This window comes from Podarcis pityusensis (assembly GCF_964106645.2).
Source record: "Podarcis pityusensis genome assembly, chromosome: 2".
Taxonomy (NCBI): Eukaryota; Metazoa; Chordata; class Lepidosauria; order Squamata; family Lacertidae; genus Podarcis; species Podarcis pityusensis.
Genome location: NC_138029.1, coordinates 37,446,214 through 37,462,600, shown reverse-complemented (window position 1 = coordinate 37,462,600; position 16,387 = coordinate 37,446,214). Strand labels below are relative to the sequence as shown.

At 41.7% G+C, this 16,387-nt stretch overlaps 1 protein-coding gene and 1 long non-coding RNA gene across 9 annotated transcripts in view; one reads left to right on the top strand and one right to left on the bottom strand.

The window, feature by feature from the left end:
• TNRC6C (trinucleotide repeat containing adaptor 6C) overlaps window positions 1-16,387 on the top strand; it is a 394,661-nt gene that overhangs the window by 374,039 nt on the left and 4,235 nt on the right. For 7 of the 8 annotated variants that reach the window (XM_080993552.1, XM_080993550.1, XM_080993549.1 and 4 more), the window contains 4 exons: window positions 7,004-7,120; window positions 11,339-11,533; window positions 14,026-14,096; window positions 15,919-16,058. In XM_080993552.1, coding sequence (XP_080849678.1) covers window positions 7,004-7,120; window positions 11,339-11,533; window positions 14,026-14,096; window positions 15,919-16,058 — 523 coding nt within the window. The remainder of the gene's footprint in view (window positions 1-7,003; window positions 7,121-11,338; window positions 11,534-14,025; window positions 14,097-15,918; window positions 16,059-16,387) is intronic. The other variant, XM_080993551.1, reaches the window with a different exon arrangement.
• Window positions 4-7,028, bottom strand: LOC308470720. Its single transcript, XR_013982595.1, has 3 exons — window positions 6,901-7,028; window positions 2,544-2,588; window positions 4-727 (listed from the first exon to the last, which is right to left on the bottom strand). It is a non-coding gene; the product is annotated as an uncharacterized lncRNA (long non-coding RNA).

Genomic DNA, 16,387 nt, shown 5'->3' with positions numbered 1-16,387 from the left:
TAATATCCATGTGTCATGTTGCCTTTATTGTTTCCCTTCCTTTCTCTTCAACTTCTGTGTTTTTATAGTATACCCAAGTCTGAAAGCCATCTGTACTCATGACCAGAATTGACATAATTTGCAATTGTATTTGTTCCCTAAGCATTTAGTTTTTAAGCTATAAACAGCCTTGGGTGGCTACACATTTAACCAGCAGTATAGCAGGGAACAGCCCTATGTAAACCTCCTCTACTGGCTGCTTTCCCACCAAAAAAACCACTCCCTTCCAGCTGTTCTTTCAACTTGTGGGAAAGGCTGAGCCAGATAGGGGGAATGACTAAGCCGCCCCTTCCTCTCTGCTTTCAATTCATAACCTCCTAGTGCTGAATTTTATCTTATTTTTAAGGCAAATAGAGAAAGATGCACATCACTAAATGTCATGTCTACTTTTGGTCCTTACACTCATGCAACTCAAAACTGTGCCTGAATATCTACTGTATTTCATAATAGCTGTTTCTGCTTGAACATCTGCCTTGAGTTTTGATTTATTTAGACTTTGACCTGTAAGGGTATCATTTGAAGACTTCATCATCATCTTTGAAATTTTAAGCCTGTACAAGTTTTAGTTTAGTGGACAAGTCTTCCATGTTCATCAGAAGTTGCTATGTCACCCCTGAGCTTCAGTAAAGATTTCCTTTTTCCTGTACATTACAGCTGTGAAGTCATAATCCAGTTACAAGCAGCTGTCCTGTTAACAAGAAAGTGAATATCATAAATCTCATATGGGGTGTCATTTGTGATGAGAAAATGGGCTGACCCATCACTAAACCTAGAAGCAGGCAATATATATAAAAATGAAAATAAAGGCCCTATATAGTGAACGTTCTTTGTCACATCTTTATCTGAGCTTCCTCAAACACCAGGCTATTGACTGTACTAACTGCATTCTAAAGTAGCAGAAACAAGCGCTGCATCTGAAGATGCCTAGCTTATATTGAAGTGACTTGCACTGCCCAGTGGAAGTCCAGTAGCAACAATACTAACTGGAGTATAGTTGTGTTGGTAATTTACATTTAACAGGCCTCCCAGTTATAGATTGAGCTGCTTCACTCCCTATCTTCAAGGTTGACAATGAATCAGTTTTGTCCTTAGAAGTTCTGTATGTTTGCGTGTATTTTTCAGCTATGTTCTTGGATTTGTCGGCTGGAAAAAATAATTGTTTGTCTCCGTTACGCCATCTATGTACATTTTACATAGAAGTTAGACACATAAGAATAAGAGATTACAGTCAGTAGTAGACATTTGCATGTATGTACAAAGCTCTCTGCCTTTTGTTTCCTACATGTACTGTAATACCGTTCTTCTCAACCCAGGCTGCAAATCATAAGGCCAGTGAACTTAGTGTATCTCCCTTTCCTGCCTGGTGGCATCCCTTTGGAATTTAAGGGAATTCAAAATAGCCATTATTTGTGGTCCTTTGCCTCATATTTGTGGGAGCCTTGAAAACCCATCAAAGATGGGGGGGGGGGTGAAAGGATGCATGCACCACTACATTTGCCTTGGCCCTTTTCTCCCTATATTCCAAGATGGAACTGGTGTCAGATTTTTGCAGCTTATTCACCCACCCAGCTGCACTGAATGACCCTTTTGCATTCTGTGAGTGCAGCTAGACATGATCTATGATTAGCTCTCCAGCTCCTTTTTAACAGTTTAATGGCAACTGTGGAGTGTGCAGTGGAAATAACTGAGCTACTGAGGTGCTGGTGTGGGGTTTCTATCATTTCCTGGCAGAAAGGAAAGGGGGTTTCCTTTTCCTTCCACCATTTTCACAATTATAACTCATTTCCAAGATTCTGTTTCTATCATCATGAAGACATACAGGTACTATATGGCTGCAAATAGCAGCTTCAGTGGATGAGTGAGGGGCAATTTTCATTACGTGTTAGCTCCTTGCTTTCCCCCAGTACCAGCATCCTAATTGGATTCATGACAGATAAACACACTGGACCCGCTCTTAAACTGTTTAAAAAACACACACACAACAACAACAACAACCCAGAAACATCTAATTTGCTTCTGAGATTATTTCACTGCTGAGCATTACTTTGGTTGAGGGATCAAACTCCACAAGGCAGAGGGGGGAATGAGGGGGGAGAGATGGTAATGAGAGTGTAGACTTGTGGAGTGGGGGAGAGGAATCATAAGTTGTAGAGAAAAAATGGAAATTTGGATACTAAGAAATCTGTACAGGGGGAAGAAGAGTGCTATAGCAAGCATAGAAAAAAATAGGGGAGTGATGGCAGAAACACCTATGGATAGAGAAGCAGAAAAATACAGGATTTGAAGAAAGAACAAAGTATGCTGTTTCCCAGTATAGAAAGAAAAGTGGTTAACAGAGAATGGGTTAAAGAAAATGCAGCATTAAAATTTTCAAGAAAAATGAGTTTCAGTTATTAACCATATGATGTAGTACTCTTGCATTAGTAAAAATATAAAAGTAGCCTTCAGTTTGACTGAACTCCAAACTATGATTAGAAGTTGTACAGCCCTGTTCTAATGCATACCTTAATGCAGAAGCTATTCATCCCATAGGCAAAGCTGTTTTCATACTGTAAAGTAGAAATTGATGTTGTAAAATATTATGGAAACCAGAAAAACTTACGGAAAATATTTATTTTGTATAATTCTGTGAACATTTATACATGTGCACTCCTCAATAATGAAGTGGCCAGGTTCATGGTTCAGAAATCACATTCCAATCCTTCACCACCCCACCCCAAAAGAGTTATGATTCCCTTTTCTGTTTTAGAGCTTCCTCTAACCACAGTTTGCCATCAAAATTAGGCAAATTAGTACTAACCTCCAAACATCATTTGACCCATAGTTTAAAGTGGATTTACAAACTGAATTGTTTCCGACCAATCTTTTGAAAGGAAAAGAGTGGGTAATAGAAGGACAGCAGATTTTTCTGGATGGGGAAACCAAGGTGATGAAAAGAGCAGGATATATTTGTACTGCACAGACTGTGAACAGTGAAGCCTTTTGTAGATGACAAGATTTTTCTAGCATTTGAAGCACTCCTAAGACTCTCAGGGCTCAGCATCAGAATGCACATATAGAATCATGGAAACTTGTTTTGTTTATGTGTTGCTTCTTGGTTATTATGGGACGTGGGTGGCGTTGTGGGTAAAACCTCAGCGCCTAGGACTTGCCGATCGTATGGTCGGCGGTTCGAATCCCCGCAGCGGGGTGAGCTCCCGCCGTTCGGTCCCAGCTCCTGCCCACCTAGCAGTTCGAAAGCACTCTTAAGTGCAAGTAGATAAATAGGTACCGCTTTATAGCGGGAAGGTAAATGGCATTTCCGTGTGCGGCGCTGGTGCAGGCTCGCCAGAGCAGCTTCGTCACGCTGGCCACGTGACTCGGAAGTGTCTCCGGACAGCGCTGGCCCCCGGCCTCTTAAGCGAGATGGGCGCGCAACCCCAGAGTCGGTCACGACTGGCCCGTACGGGCAGGGGTACCTTTACCTTTACCTTTATCTTGGTTATTATATTGCACAATGAAAAATTATCTGCATTTTTTTAATGCAAATTTAATTTTAGTATGGTTGACATAATTCCTGCGACTTTGCAACTAGCTGAGGCACCCTGATGCCTATTTATCAACACATCTTCGTATGCATACTTACTACCATAATTTTATCTATCTTATACATGCTGCCTGGATGTTCAGGTTCTCTGTTAGTAATACAAAAATACCCTGTACATTCAGTATTGAGTGTTGTTCTTTCAGCAGCTGGCATGAGCACAGCTGTGAATGCATTGCCAAAGATGTCTTCTTACAGTCATTAATGACTGTGCCTTCTGCTAGAGGTTGTGGACAAATCTTCATCCACAGCTGTTTCTGTATTACAGCTTTTTGCCCTCAATGCAGATTGAATGTTCTGTCATGCCTTTTTGTCATGATCATTGACAGTTCCACTTTACCTGCATCAAATCTAGGTCACCGTTCTTAAGATTCACACCTTTTCCAGTTCATTTTCTCTCATTGTATATGAGGATAGAGGGCATCATACCTGCAATCTTCACACCAAAATAGATTGTCTGTGTTTGGACATAATGTTAAACCACAGTAAAATGTTATTAAAATGTGCCTCAATTTCCCTTGGGCTTGGGCTCACCCTCTTCCCCCTGTGATGCAAGCACAAGGAGATCATTTGAAAACTAGACTGTGGTTAGACTTAACTACGGTTAGTGAAAATAGGCCAGCTTCATAAATTGTGGTTCAAAGTTGGTTTATTGTCACTAACCATAGTTAAGATGCACTGGTTTGGACATGGTAATTCCTCCTCACAGCCATGTTGGAAGAGAAGTGGATAGAATGCAAGCCCACAGAAAGATTGGGCTTGTTCTCATATTGCTAATTATGCTTTAGTTACTGTGAACCTACCCAGTGTCTTCAGTGCAAGATCTCTCTTCTTTCACTGGTATATTTTTACCACAGTATCTGCATTGCTGCAACTTTGACTTACTTCAGCTGTAATGCCAAACCATGCTTTTTCATTAAATGAATGAGCCTCAGGCTGACTTATTATTTTCTTTCCTCAGATGTTTCAGTCCTTGCCCACACTTCCTGGTTCTTAGCAAACACAGAACTAGAAACCATCATTTGATCTTGGTTTCTAGTTCTGGTTTGAAGGCAAACCATGCTGAAATGGCAAACTATGCTTTGCTGAGAACTAGGAAGTATGGGAAGAAATCAGAATACATGAGGGAATGAATGAATGCACAAGTGTGTGAGGTTCATTCATGTGAGCTGAGCCATAGAGTTGTGTTCAGCTAAGTTTACTCATGGCAGACCCACTGAAATAAATGAACATGACTAAGTTAGGTCTAAGTTAAATGGGTCTACTCTGAGTAAAATTTAGGTGTATACCACTTACAATCTTCTTACATTTATTGACTCAATGTAAGCATTCTGCTTCCAATACTTTTAAAGTAATTTTAGTAATATTTTCCTTCATAATTTTCCATAGATCCAACTCCCCCCCCCCTTATGTGCTAAGGCAGGATCACCACCATATATGGAGAACATATATGTTGATTTGCTGATTTCCTGGTAGCATGGGAGCCATTCAAGTATATATATGCTCATGGGAACTAAAGCACTGGTTTCATGCAACACTCACTGACTGCTCAACTGACTTCCTCATAGTCTGGGATGATGCAGTCCACATGAGTGTGGGATACACAAAACATTATGCAGCATCATGCAGTTTCTTTGTGGGTTTATACTGTTGGTTTTTCACTGGAGCATTGATCCTGGAGCAGAAGTTATCACACAACTTTGTGTTACAATTGGTTTTAGTATGTATAGTTATCTTGTTATGAAATACTTGTACAAGATAACGGCCAACCTTTTTCGAGACTCAGAAAATAGCATCAACTTTCCATTTTCTGAATTTATATACATTAGACATTATCTTATTGTAGAGGTAGCAAATGTAGGCAAAAAGCTCAACTAGGCTCGGAAGAGATCTGCTTCCCCTCTGCCCCCCCCAAGCCTCACAGACATGCATGCAGGTGGTGTGATAGGATGTTAGACAGAAAGGAGCATCTCTGTACATCTCATGCATGCCAGTCCGGTCTGTCCTCTGCCCAATACAAGATACTTACGCTATGACCACAAGTAACTTGCAAGGCATGGAGAGAAGGGGCTGGATATGTGAGGCATGCACAGATGTCCCATCACAGTGCCTGCATATTTTTCAGTGTTTGAGCAGGCAGAGAAATAAAAACCAGGGAGCCCTATTTGAGTCCTCTGAATGTGGGTGCTGCAGCCGCACAGCATATGGATCGGCCCTCTGTTATTACTGAAAATGCTGGGTGCAAGAGCAAGACATAATGCAGCAAATCAGTCACTAAAGAGTGATTCTCTTATTTAAAAAACCATTCACATATACATCTAGTCTTCACAACAATATAGCAAGGTACCTCAAGCAGAGGATATATTCACACAACACAATCTACCATAGACGAGTTCAACGTGGGATCCTGAAGCCTTTAAGATGAATGACTGATGTTTGCTTCACCACATCTGAAAACTTGGATAGTCCCTTAATTTATTAGAATAGAGTTGTTGTCCACTTGTATAGTAATGCTAATGTTAGATTGGATTCGATTATTTGGGCTTTCCCCCTTGAGATTCTTCCTTCATATATACGTTACCCATACCAACAAGATGCCATGTGTGAAAGTCATGTTTAGCCTTTCTGACTATATAAATAACTTCTAAAGTAATTTGTGTGCCTCTGTCTAAGAAGCATTACAACAGAATTTATAATTCCAGGTGGCTTCTAGCAACTTGACCACCCTATTGGTTTTCAACAGCCTGAATGTGGCAGTTGCACAGTGGCTGCAGAGCACTAGACCTGAAACTCGGCTCCCAGGGCAGATCTGTGGAGGCATTTGGTCCTGCAGCTCTGGCCTTGGCCTGTGATGTGACTTATTTTGCTGAGGCTTGTGGGAACATCCTATGCCACAAAGCTGGAGGGGGTGGGATTGGCTGGCGACAGTTGCAGGGATTCAAAAAGGCAAGTGGGGCCAAGATGAGCACATCTGTCTGACCTGCCTTACACAGAATGATGCTTTTAACTTTCTGACACATGGGTCACCACAACTGATATAGCTGCATTTTCATAAACATTTTTCATCTACGATTCATGTATCCTGGATACGGTGGCAATGAATGTCACCTTCTTGGAAATAACAGTTTAAGGAGAGTTAGAATGTATCTTTCTGCATGGGCACAACTACCCTTGTCACTGTGCCACCCTTTTTTGTACTTAGTTCTGCTGCATCGGATCATGCTTCCTATAACATTTCATTCCTAGACCTCAAAGGCAAGGCTGGGTTAGCATCTTACCTTGCATGGTTTCTGTTTGCACATGACGGTGTTAGAATTGCATATGCTACAGTAGACACCATTCTGCCCATCTTTCTTAGTTGCTTCTTTGCTGGTTCTGCAGGGTCATCCCCAACATCATCTCAGAATGCCACGCTGCCTTCATCGAGTGCCTGGCCACTTAGTGCCTCCGGCTACAGTAGCTCTTTCAGCAGCATTGCATCCGCACCTAGCATTGCAGGTATGACCAATGGTCTTTCTACTTAGAGTCCCTCTTTATCCACAAAGAGAGGAGGTTCTTGAAAGGCTTCTGCTCAATGTGGTAATGATGGTCCTATAGGTGTGCCGCATGTCTTTTGCATACTGTGCCCCTTCAGTCCAGTAACTGTCCTGAGAGTTTGGCAGTGATGAATATGTAATGGGGATGTTTGGCACTGAAAATACTTCAAAATGAGAAACATAAATTAGATAGAGTGCCAACGCCTTGGTGCATATTGAACTAAATTCTGTTCATGAAAACAGGAAAGTTTTTGACCGTCATTCAAACTAGCTTATACTGTTTCATCAACAGAAGTTGTGGAATAAAGAGCATAGCTTGTCTGATGTTGTGTTTCTCATTTCCTGGAAATAAGTTGATCGATACAACCAAAGTCTTTCACTTCTCCTTGTTCTCCCTTCCCTTCCCAACTTTGCCTACCCATCTCAGCAAATGTCTTGATGAAGCAGAAAGTGGGCAGTGTGGTCACTGTCAACATACATGTGGCTGAAATTACACTGCATTATTTCTAACACATATCCAGCAATTTTCAAGATGCTGTCAGCAATCTTGCTTTGTTCAGCCACCCTGGGGCCAATAGGTGCAAGTGGACTTAGTTGGGAAAACGGGGGTCAGGGTGGGGGGCAGCAACAAATTGTGTCCTTATTGCTCATCTCTAAATTCCCAAGTGGCCTTCTTGATCGTGCCCTTTTCATATGATGCATCTTATTACAAAATGAACACCTGTGCTTGTATTGTAAAGGTAAGATTTGTTTCCAAACAATAAATAGCTTGCCTTATTTGGGGCCAGCCTAAACTTTTGCCAAATTGAAGCAAAAAGCCCTACTGTCTTGGTCCTGTGACTTCCTCTTTGACCTGGGGAAGGGGTGAACAAAACAGGCCATAAAGGGTTTTTTGGCAATGCTTAGCCTGGTTTTCTTCCCAGTGCCATAGATAGGAAAAGGTGATGAGCTCAATCCCTTCATGTTGTAGGAGTTCATGGGAAGGCCCAGCTTCTCCTCCTCCTCCTCCTCTCCTCTCTTTTCTCTTCATTTCAAAAGGAATAGGGTCGTTTCTGTGCACATGTTTTCTTCCTACCTGGAGACAGGGGCTAGGTCAGCAAAGTGGAGGGTAACTTGTGCCTTATCTCACATTGCCCATGAACCAGAAAGGAAGCAGCCAGTGTGGCTTTTAATCACCCTGGAAGGAATTGTGCCATGCACCCCCACATTGCATATCACACACTAGAAGGGGTTTGGCACAGTGCTTTTACTGCGAGAACAGGTGCTTACTGCTTGCTTTTTTCCTGAGCAGTGCTGAGGAGTTTGTATATGCAAACTTTCTCAAGTTACCCTTGCCACTGCCACCTAACTTTCTCCCAGAGACGTGGGGCTTCAACCTGCAGATACTGCCAGGCCTACCCTAACTAGAATCAAAACGCCAGCAATGTTGCAGTTATAAATTTATGCATTTTAATTGATTGGCCAAAATAAGACACTTAACATCTAGCAGATAGGTAATTTTTGAGAGCCATGATCAAAATGTTAATATGTTGACATGATACTGTTTTATTTTGGTCTCCAGACTGAAGACTGTGAGGGTATTGGGTTTCCCACTGCTGAAAATGGAAAGGAATGCTGAACTCCTTTTCAGCCAGCAACTGGACAGCCCATGGATCTGATGTTTTTTTTACTGTAGCCCAAAACCTCAAAAATATTTTGAACATTTATTTTTCCTGCTTTTGAGTTACATGGTTTTCTTACCGTACTTTGGCCCCCTTGATGTAAACAATATGTAACCTACCACCAAAGCAGGATGCAGGCCTAGATAGTCCAAATGATAATAGTTCCAGTAACTGTGAATTTCTTAATGGGCAGTTTAAGCTGAAATCTGTAAGTAATAGGGAAAGCTCAGCTGTTTTTCTTTACTAAGCCCACACTGCCTGAAGTCCTGAGAAACTGGTGTACAGCTGGAATCTTATACTCTATTTCAGATCTCCCCTCTCCACGGGGGTGCTTTGGGAACCATATGGGGCAAACAACACAGAATAGACACCAAAAACGGCTACATGAGCACAGGTCTGCATGAATGTAAATGATCTTGGTGGGTTGTGGAAACTTTTTCCACAGCTCACCAATGTCATTTACATTCATGCAGACCTGTGCTCAGGTAGCCATGCTTTTTGGTTTCTTATATTTATGAACTCATTAAGGCTTGTATCCAACCAAGTTCTTCTTTCAGCTCAAGGGCTTTTGTCTGTGCAGTGGAATATCTTCTTCCCATGTGCCGCTCTCCCCAAATCTGTTCTGGGGGTTCCCCCAACCCTCCTGAGCAGATGACAGGCATGGGGATAAGAGAGGGAGAGGAAATCCCATTGCACAGGCAGAAGTCCTGCATTAAAAGGACAGCCTCAGTGGAAACAATCTTAAATCAGCTCTTTAGTTTAAGCAGTAAAGCGTGTATTTTTAAAAGATTACCTGTTAACAATTCTTTAAAAGGAAATAAAACAAGTTTACTTACCCTTAATTTTAATTTTTATGCACTGCTCCTTCATGTAGCTTTTCTCCTACTACTATTCTTACTTATCATTTATCTACTTCAACCATTTATATACTGCTTAACAACATAAGTCTCTGGTGAATTGTGCACTGACCATGTGAGAACCAGTGACATAATGGTAAAACTGTTTTGAAAATGTTTCCTTTTTAAAAAAATGAAGATTCAACATTGAATATTACTTTTAAATCAGACTCATATGGTTTGTAAGACCATTTTTGCAGCATTTAACATTTTTATCCTTTGAGTTTATCTTGTTCAAAAAATTGTATCTAGAAGGAGAACCAACTTGACTGCAGGTGAATTCACACACATCACAGCTGTACAGTTTGCACACAACATAAGGACTAGGTCCTGGTTCTTTTTTCTTTTTTTTAAAAGGAAGGCCACACAAGTTTGAGGTTCACATTGGGACAAGGCTGTGTTTAAGTTACACTCTCACAGCACAGGGCATACTCCGTGGTAAATGTGTTTAGTACTGCATGTGTGAACCAGCTTCCTCTCTTTATACACATGTGAAAATATTTTAAGGCTAGGAAGTTGTCTTGCATTTTTCTTACTGACTTCTAAGTGCATCATTTATATGATTGATGCTTAATAATGTGCATTTCTTTGCTTTCGTTAAACACATACCATTCATTTCTGTAAGTGATGATTAAAAGGAATCAGAAAGGGATGTGTGATTGCAGGAATAAATGTTGTGCCATGAGGAGTCCTTGTGGAAACATTTCAGATTAATATAGGAGATAACAAGATGAGGAACTCCCTTCTCTCTTTCACTCCCTCATCAGAAAGAAGGAGAGAAAGGTGCTTCTCTCATTTCTGGGATGGCAGTTGAGAGGTCAACTCTCTCCCCTCTGAGAGCCAAAGTAACAGCTGCCAAGGTACAAGAATGCCAGTGATAGTGTAGATTCAGTAATACTCTATGACTAAAGGATGCAGAAGGAGCAAGATCTCCCTGTCTCTTGCATCCTTCACTCCCATCATCCTTTCCCCACAGATAACAGGAGAGGAAACAGTTAACATATTGTTAAGCAAGAAACAGCCTGGTGTGGTCTCTTACTGCTTTCAGGCTGTCTAGAAACAGTTGGAGAGCACCCAGGGTAATTGCTGGGCAATAACTTAAGATGTCAGCAATTCTCTTCCTCCTGTGGATAGAGAAGGAGGAGGAGGAAGAGGAGAAGGCATGAAATATGGTGATGGGGCAATGGGGCTTGTCAGCAGATCACTTTTGGAACTAGCAGGGGACTTGATCCACCATAACCTCTAGCATACCCAGAAACAAACATGACAGTTCCTCCAGTTCAAGAAGAAGAAAAAAGACTAATGTTACGTGCCTAGTCATTTAAAACCTGTAAGTAACTTGATTTATTCAGAAGTCAGATTAATTTCAGATCTTACAGTTTGGACTCTGGAAGCATTCGCTAATGGGACTTTTGTCCAAACCAGGAGGAACAAATCTGGGATCTTTAAAGGCTGTGGATTAATTATGCAGATATATTAGCAAGAGAAGCTCTGCCAGTTATGATCAATGTTTGCTATAGTACTTATTATGCTGGTGTAAAGAGGAGAACAGAACCCTGGGGATCACTCAGTGTCCCTATGCTACAGTCTAACAAATACATGAATTGCATTTCTCTGTTGCAGGTAAACTGTCAGACATCAAATCAACGTGGTCCTCTGGCCCAATTTCTCACACACAAGCCTCTCTGTCCCATGAACTGTGGAAGGTGCCCAGAAACACTACTGCTCCTACAAGACCACCTCCAGGCTTAACAAACACCAAGCCATCGTCTACTTGGGGTGCCAGCCCACTGGGTTGGACCAGCTCTTACTCCTCTGGTATTCCTGACTCCTGTCTTTTTTTCCTTTCCTTTCCTTGTTTTTTTTGGGGGGGGAGGGGGCAACGCAACAACTTTTTTGTTCTTATCCCCTCTCTGTGTTCAGGTTTTTTAATGTAGCAAATCTGTAGGCCTCAAAGGGTGAGTGGAATGCGCTCATTTGCTAGATTATTCCTGAGATGGAAAATTCGTGCAACCAGTCAGACGTGACAGTTCTCCCCAGAAAGTACTTTTCTCAGTAATTTCCTCTGTGGCAGGTGCATTTCTATGTGCTATTAGCAGTTGTGCTTTCAGTAATTCAGGATAAAAGCCATTGAAGACTTACTGGGGAATAAGATCAGCTGAGGTTCCCCCCCCCCCCCAAGCCTGCAAACACCTCTCTCTTCCGCATGAATGATAAGATCCACACTCAGAGAATGAGTTTGCTGTTGGTGTCCATGATTATATCATTTGGTATATAAGTTCATACCTATTTACCAAATCACTGCAAGTTACTGAAAGTGGTATTGATCCAGCTTTCTCTGTCCGCTCCCCCATATTTTTGTAGAGAAAAGAATGCACAACTGTACTACATATGCTAAGCAGAATTTTGTAAAACGAGGCATGTTACCCCATAAGGCAAAAACAGGCTACAAGAGAGTCTTGTTGAAACCTCAGACTGTAATGTAAGCAAGGGCTATGCAGTTAAAGGCAAGAGGGATTTAGGTTGTTTGTGCTGCAAATGGGACATAACTATCTTAAGCTTCTGGAATTCATGGAAAAGCAGAAATGAGATCAACATTTTGAAGAATGATTGCACCTATTTTGCCACTGTTTTCCTACTGGTTGTTCTGCACAGTCCTAATGGGAACCATGTTGATCTCCATGATAACTGATGCTAGTGCAAAATTGGTTGGAGTATCAGCACAAGTGGCACAGCTTGCTATAGCACAAAACAGCTATATTCCGAGATTTCAAAGATTCAGGCAAGCCATGATTGGGATGAACAATCAGCTAGGAAGAAGGTTGAGTGGAAAGGGGACAGAAGTCCTGGATACTTGCTGAGTGGAGAGGGATCTTACACTCAAGTCCTGCTTGCCAGTTTCCACAGGCATCTGCTTGGGCACTCTGAGAACAGGATGCTAGACTAGATGGGCCCTTGGCCTGATCCAGCAGTCTTTTCTTATGATGGCTTTACTAGATTTGCTTTTTTTAAAAACCGCTAATGAAAATTCTTCAGCTGATCCCATCACACCCAAATGTTCCTGAATAAGTGTGGGCCCTTAATGCAGTACCAGGCAGAATCCTCTGGAAAGCAGTGACAATTATTTGCCAAACTCTGCAAGTTAATTCTGAATGAAGGGAAGATGTATAACTAAGACATACATAGCTTCCCATAAGATGCAAAATCCATAAAAAGGTTTCTCCCTGTCCTGTCTTTATGATCCATTTATTTGGCTACTTCTGTTTCACACACCATACACTGTTTCAGATGGATTTCTTCACGTGTCACAATATTTATTGTTTTACCAGTAAGTGTGGAAATGAAATGCTCCCATCAACCCTTTGAAAAACACACATTATTGGCTTTTTATGAGCTCCACCTGGTGGCCAAATAACAAGGATTCAAATTTCAGCTTCAGTGCAGTAACCCACCTGACTTTGGAAGTCATGTGCCTTTTTAAAATGCTGCCATTTAAATGTCAAAGCAGTGCAGGTTCAGCAATTAACACTGCCTTAGTACAGAGGAAATAATGAACTAGAAATCTAGAGTTGATTTGCTTGCTTTAGTGTACATATAATGGGTGCTAGATGTCTGGATCAGCTGGAAGATACGTTCTTAATCTGTTTCATTCATCCCGTGCCTTACATGGCATTCTGCTCTATGCAATTACCCTGTCACATCACCTATTCAAATATGATAAGCTGGACTCCTGGGGCCTTAACTCGGCATATCTGAAAATCAGGAGGTGTGGAAGCAGCAATATCCTTTTGAAATTGCCTTCTGAGCATTTGAAACTATTGTCTTTAAACACAATCCTTAAAATCATGATCTGGCCATTTTGTAAAACAAAACTTGACAGATAACAGTGTCAAAGGATAACAACAGAAAAGGCCACAGGTTGCTTATCATTCCATTAAGCTCACCTCATAGCTACTGAAACATAGCATCACTGACTTTAGAGAGACATCTGTTCTGCAGTTTCCAGAGGGGTAACCTGCAGCAAAAAAATCAGCAAAGATTATTGTGGCACCTCAAAGGCTATTATTCCATTAGCTTTTATGGACTAGAGTTCACGTTATCTGATGCATGATGGTGGTATAGGTATTTACAGTACTGTCTCAGGGCCACTACCAAGAAAAAAAAGGTTGGTGGGCATTTGATAAGTCACCTCCTTATTAGGAATCCCTATAGCAGTTGTATTCCTCATGTTTGTGTCCTGCATGTTGTATAGCCTTCATTCAGTAAGTTGGGTTGGGCTCTCCATAATCTTTCCTTTCTTTGTGGTATAGGCTCAGCGTGGAGTACTGACAGCTCAGGAAGAACAAGTAGCTGGCTGGTCCTCCGTAACCTCACACCCCAGGTAAGCAAAGTTTCCTGATTAATTCAGAAAATAGCTGTGGGCTATCTGAGATATCAGGGAGATAAAAATTGGGATCCTGCTTCTAAATCCTCGTGCTATATAATTGTCAGTGTTTATGACACTGCATTAGCACAGCCATTGGTTCATCCTGTCCTAAGCACTCATTACGGGTGCTGTACGTTTTAGGATTGGCTCATTGAACCCTTTGCAAACACACCTAGAACCAAATGCAAATCCTCATTCTTGAGAGCCCAGTGTTTTTATATAGTGCTGCAAAGTTTGCTAAATTTAAAATAGAATCTCCTTACCCAGAAGTGAGCAAACTTCCAAGTTTGTGGGATCTGAGCCCAGATACTTGTTTTCAATAGTAGCACAGTGCTTTCTCACCAAAATCCAATCCTAGTTTCTTCCCAAATTTTCTTTATTTCAGCATCTGAAAGGGAAGGTGGTTGCTTCTGACCAAAGGGAGTCAGAATTCCTTAGTGATTACTGCAGATCACTCAGATCCTTTTGCCTACCCTATCCTAACCTATTCATTTATTGGTTGAATCCTTGCAAAGTATATCACATGAAGTAGGCATGAGCATTGAACACAAGCTGCCTTGAAAATACAGAGTTCTTCCTCCTGCTTTTGCAGGTTTCATTGTCAAATGTAAAATGGGGCCATCAGCTAATGCAGAAATGTGATCTTAAAAATAGTGGGACATCAAATGATTCGATACCCAGAAATATACAAGGTTGTCTTTCAGTAGCATGGCTATTGGTATATGTTACAGAAAGTGCACTATTTCCCCTGATGGCTTTAGGTGGTCTATGGAAGCAGTAAGAGCAGCTATCTGACCTCCTAGTGGTGCAGCTATAAAACATTTGCAAAGTTAAACAAGGTCTGGTATGGTTTCAGATTGGGGACTGTGTGTTGAGATTCCTGTACTGCAGGGGATGATCTTTGGGATCCCTTCCAACTCTACAATTCTGTGACTCTACTCACACATCCACTTTTCCATGTAATTGCTGAAGAAAGTCACTGCTCGGTCCCATATGGAAATGCATGGGCACCAGAAATGGGGTTCAGCTCAGCCACCTGCCCATGCAGGAGATACACAACTTTCCTCTTCAGCTGCAGGAGAAACTGTAGACTTAGTATAGTGAGTCTGCCCTAACTGGAAAAAATCTTAGCCATCTTTAGATGTGGAGGGGCCGTGTCACCCTCCCAACACCAGCATCACTGCTCCTTACCTGGACAGTGCAGAGTAGGACAGAACTGTGCAGGTGCGTCAGTGAGCCATTCCAATGTTCCCACTGGTGTGCCGGTGCAGCCCAGACCTGGCCACTGCCCCCCCCCCCATCCTGGTAAGTGGCAGCAGTGCTGGTGTCAGGAGGGCGGCACCACATCGACCACTCCGGAAAATAATTCACTCTGGGAAATAATCTTAAACAAGTTCCCTGACTCAGAAGATGCATAGCATTAGCAACCAGATCAAATGCTTTACGTTAAGACAAGTCTGATTAAAGTCTTATTTCTCTTTGGGTTAATGGGGTAATTAAGCAATCCTACCAATTAAAGCTTTCAGACTTAATGAACATGACCTCAAAAGACTTGGCACAGAGGCTTTACAGAAACAGCTTGAGTGTAGCTATGCTGATATCGGGGAGCAGGCAGAAAGAGAAAGAAGTGGGTGTGAGTTCTCTTGTTGTACTGGATCTCCAGAGAGAATGTAAGTGAGTGCAGTTAAGTTTTGGAGAAAGGCTGGCTAAAACCAATGTGATGCAGTTGCTCATGACGCCTCTAAATCAATCTCATTTGTGCTCCTTTTCCATTTAGATTGATGGCTCTACACTGCGTACTCTATGCTTGCAGCACGGTCCTCTTATTACATTCCATCTGAACCTGACTCAAGGGAATGCTGTGGTTCGATACAGTTCCAAGGAAGAAGCAGCGAAGGCCCAGAAATCTCTGCATATGTATGCAATCTATTCAGTATTTGCTGTGGTTCATATGTGACCTCTGTGTCTTAGTTTGGTGTGTCTGTAAGAGCAGAAGCAGAAGAACTGAATAATGAAAATTAAGCTGTGAGATTTACATGAGCAGGGCATTAAGTGAAAAGTCATGATACAGGATATGCCTATAAAAACTGGCAAATTCCAAAAGAGGTAGATTTGCTCCTATTTAGGACTCCCAATTCCATTCACCAGCAGTCCCGAAGCTTCTGCAGCTTTTATCCTGCGCTGAATTAAAAACCAATAAAAATAAGTTTAACATTTTAATGTTTGCAGTAACCCGCACTGCATTC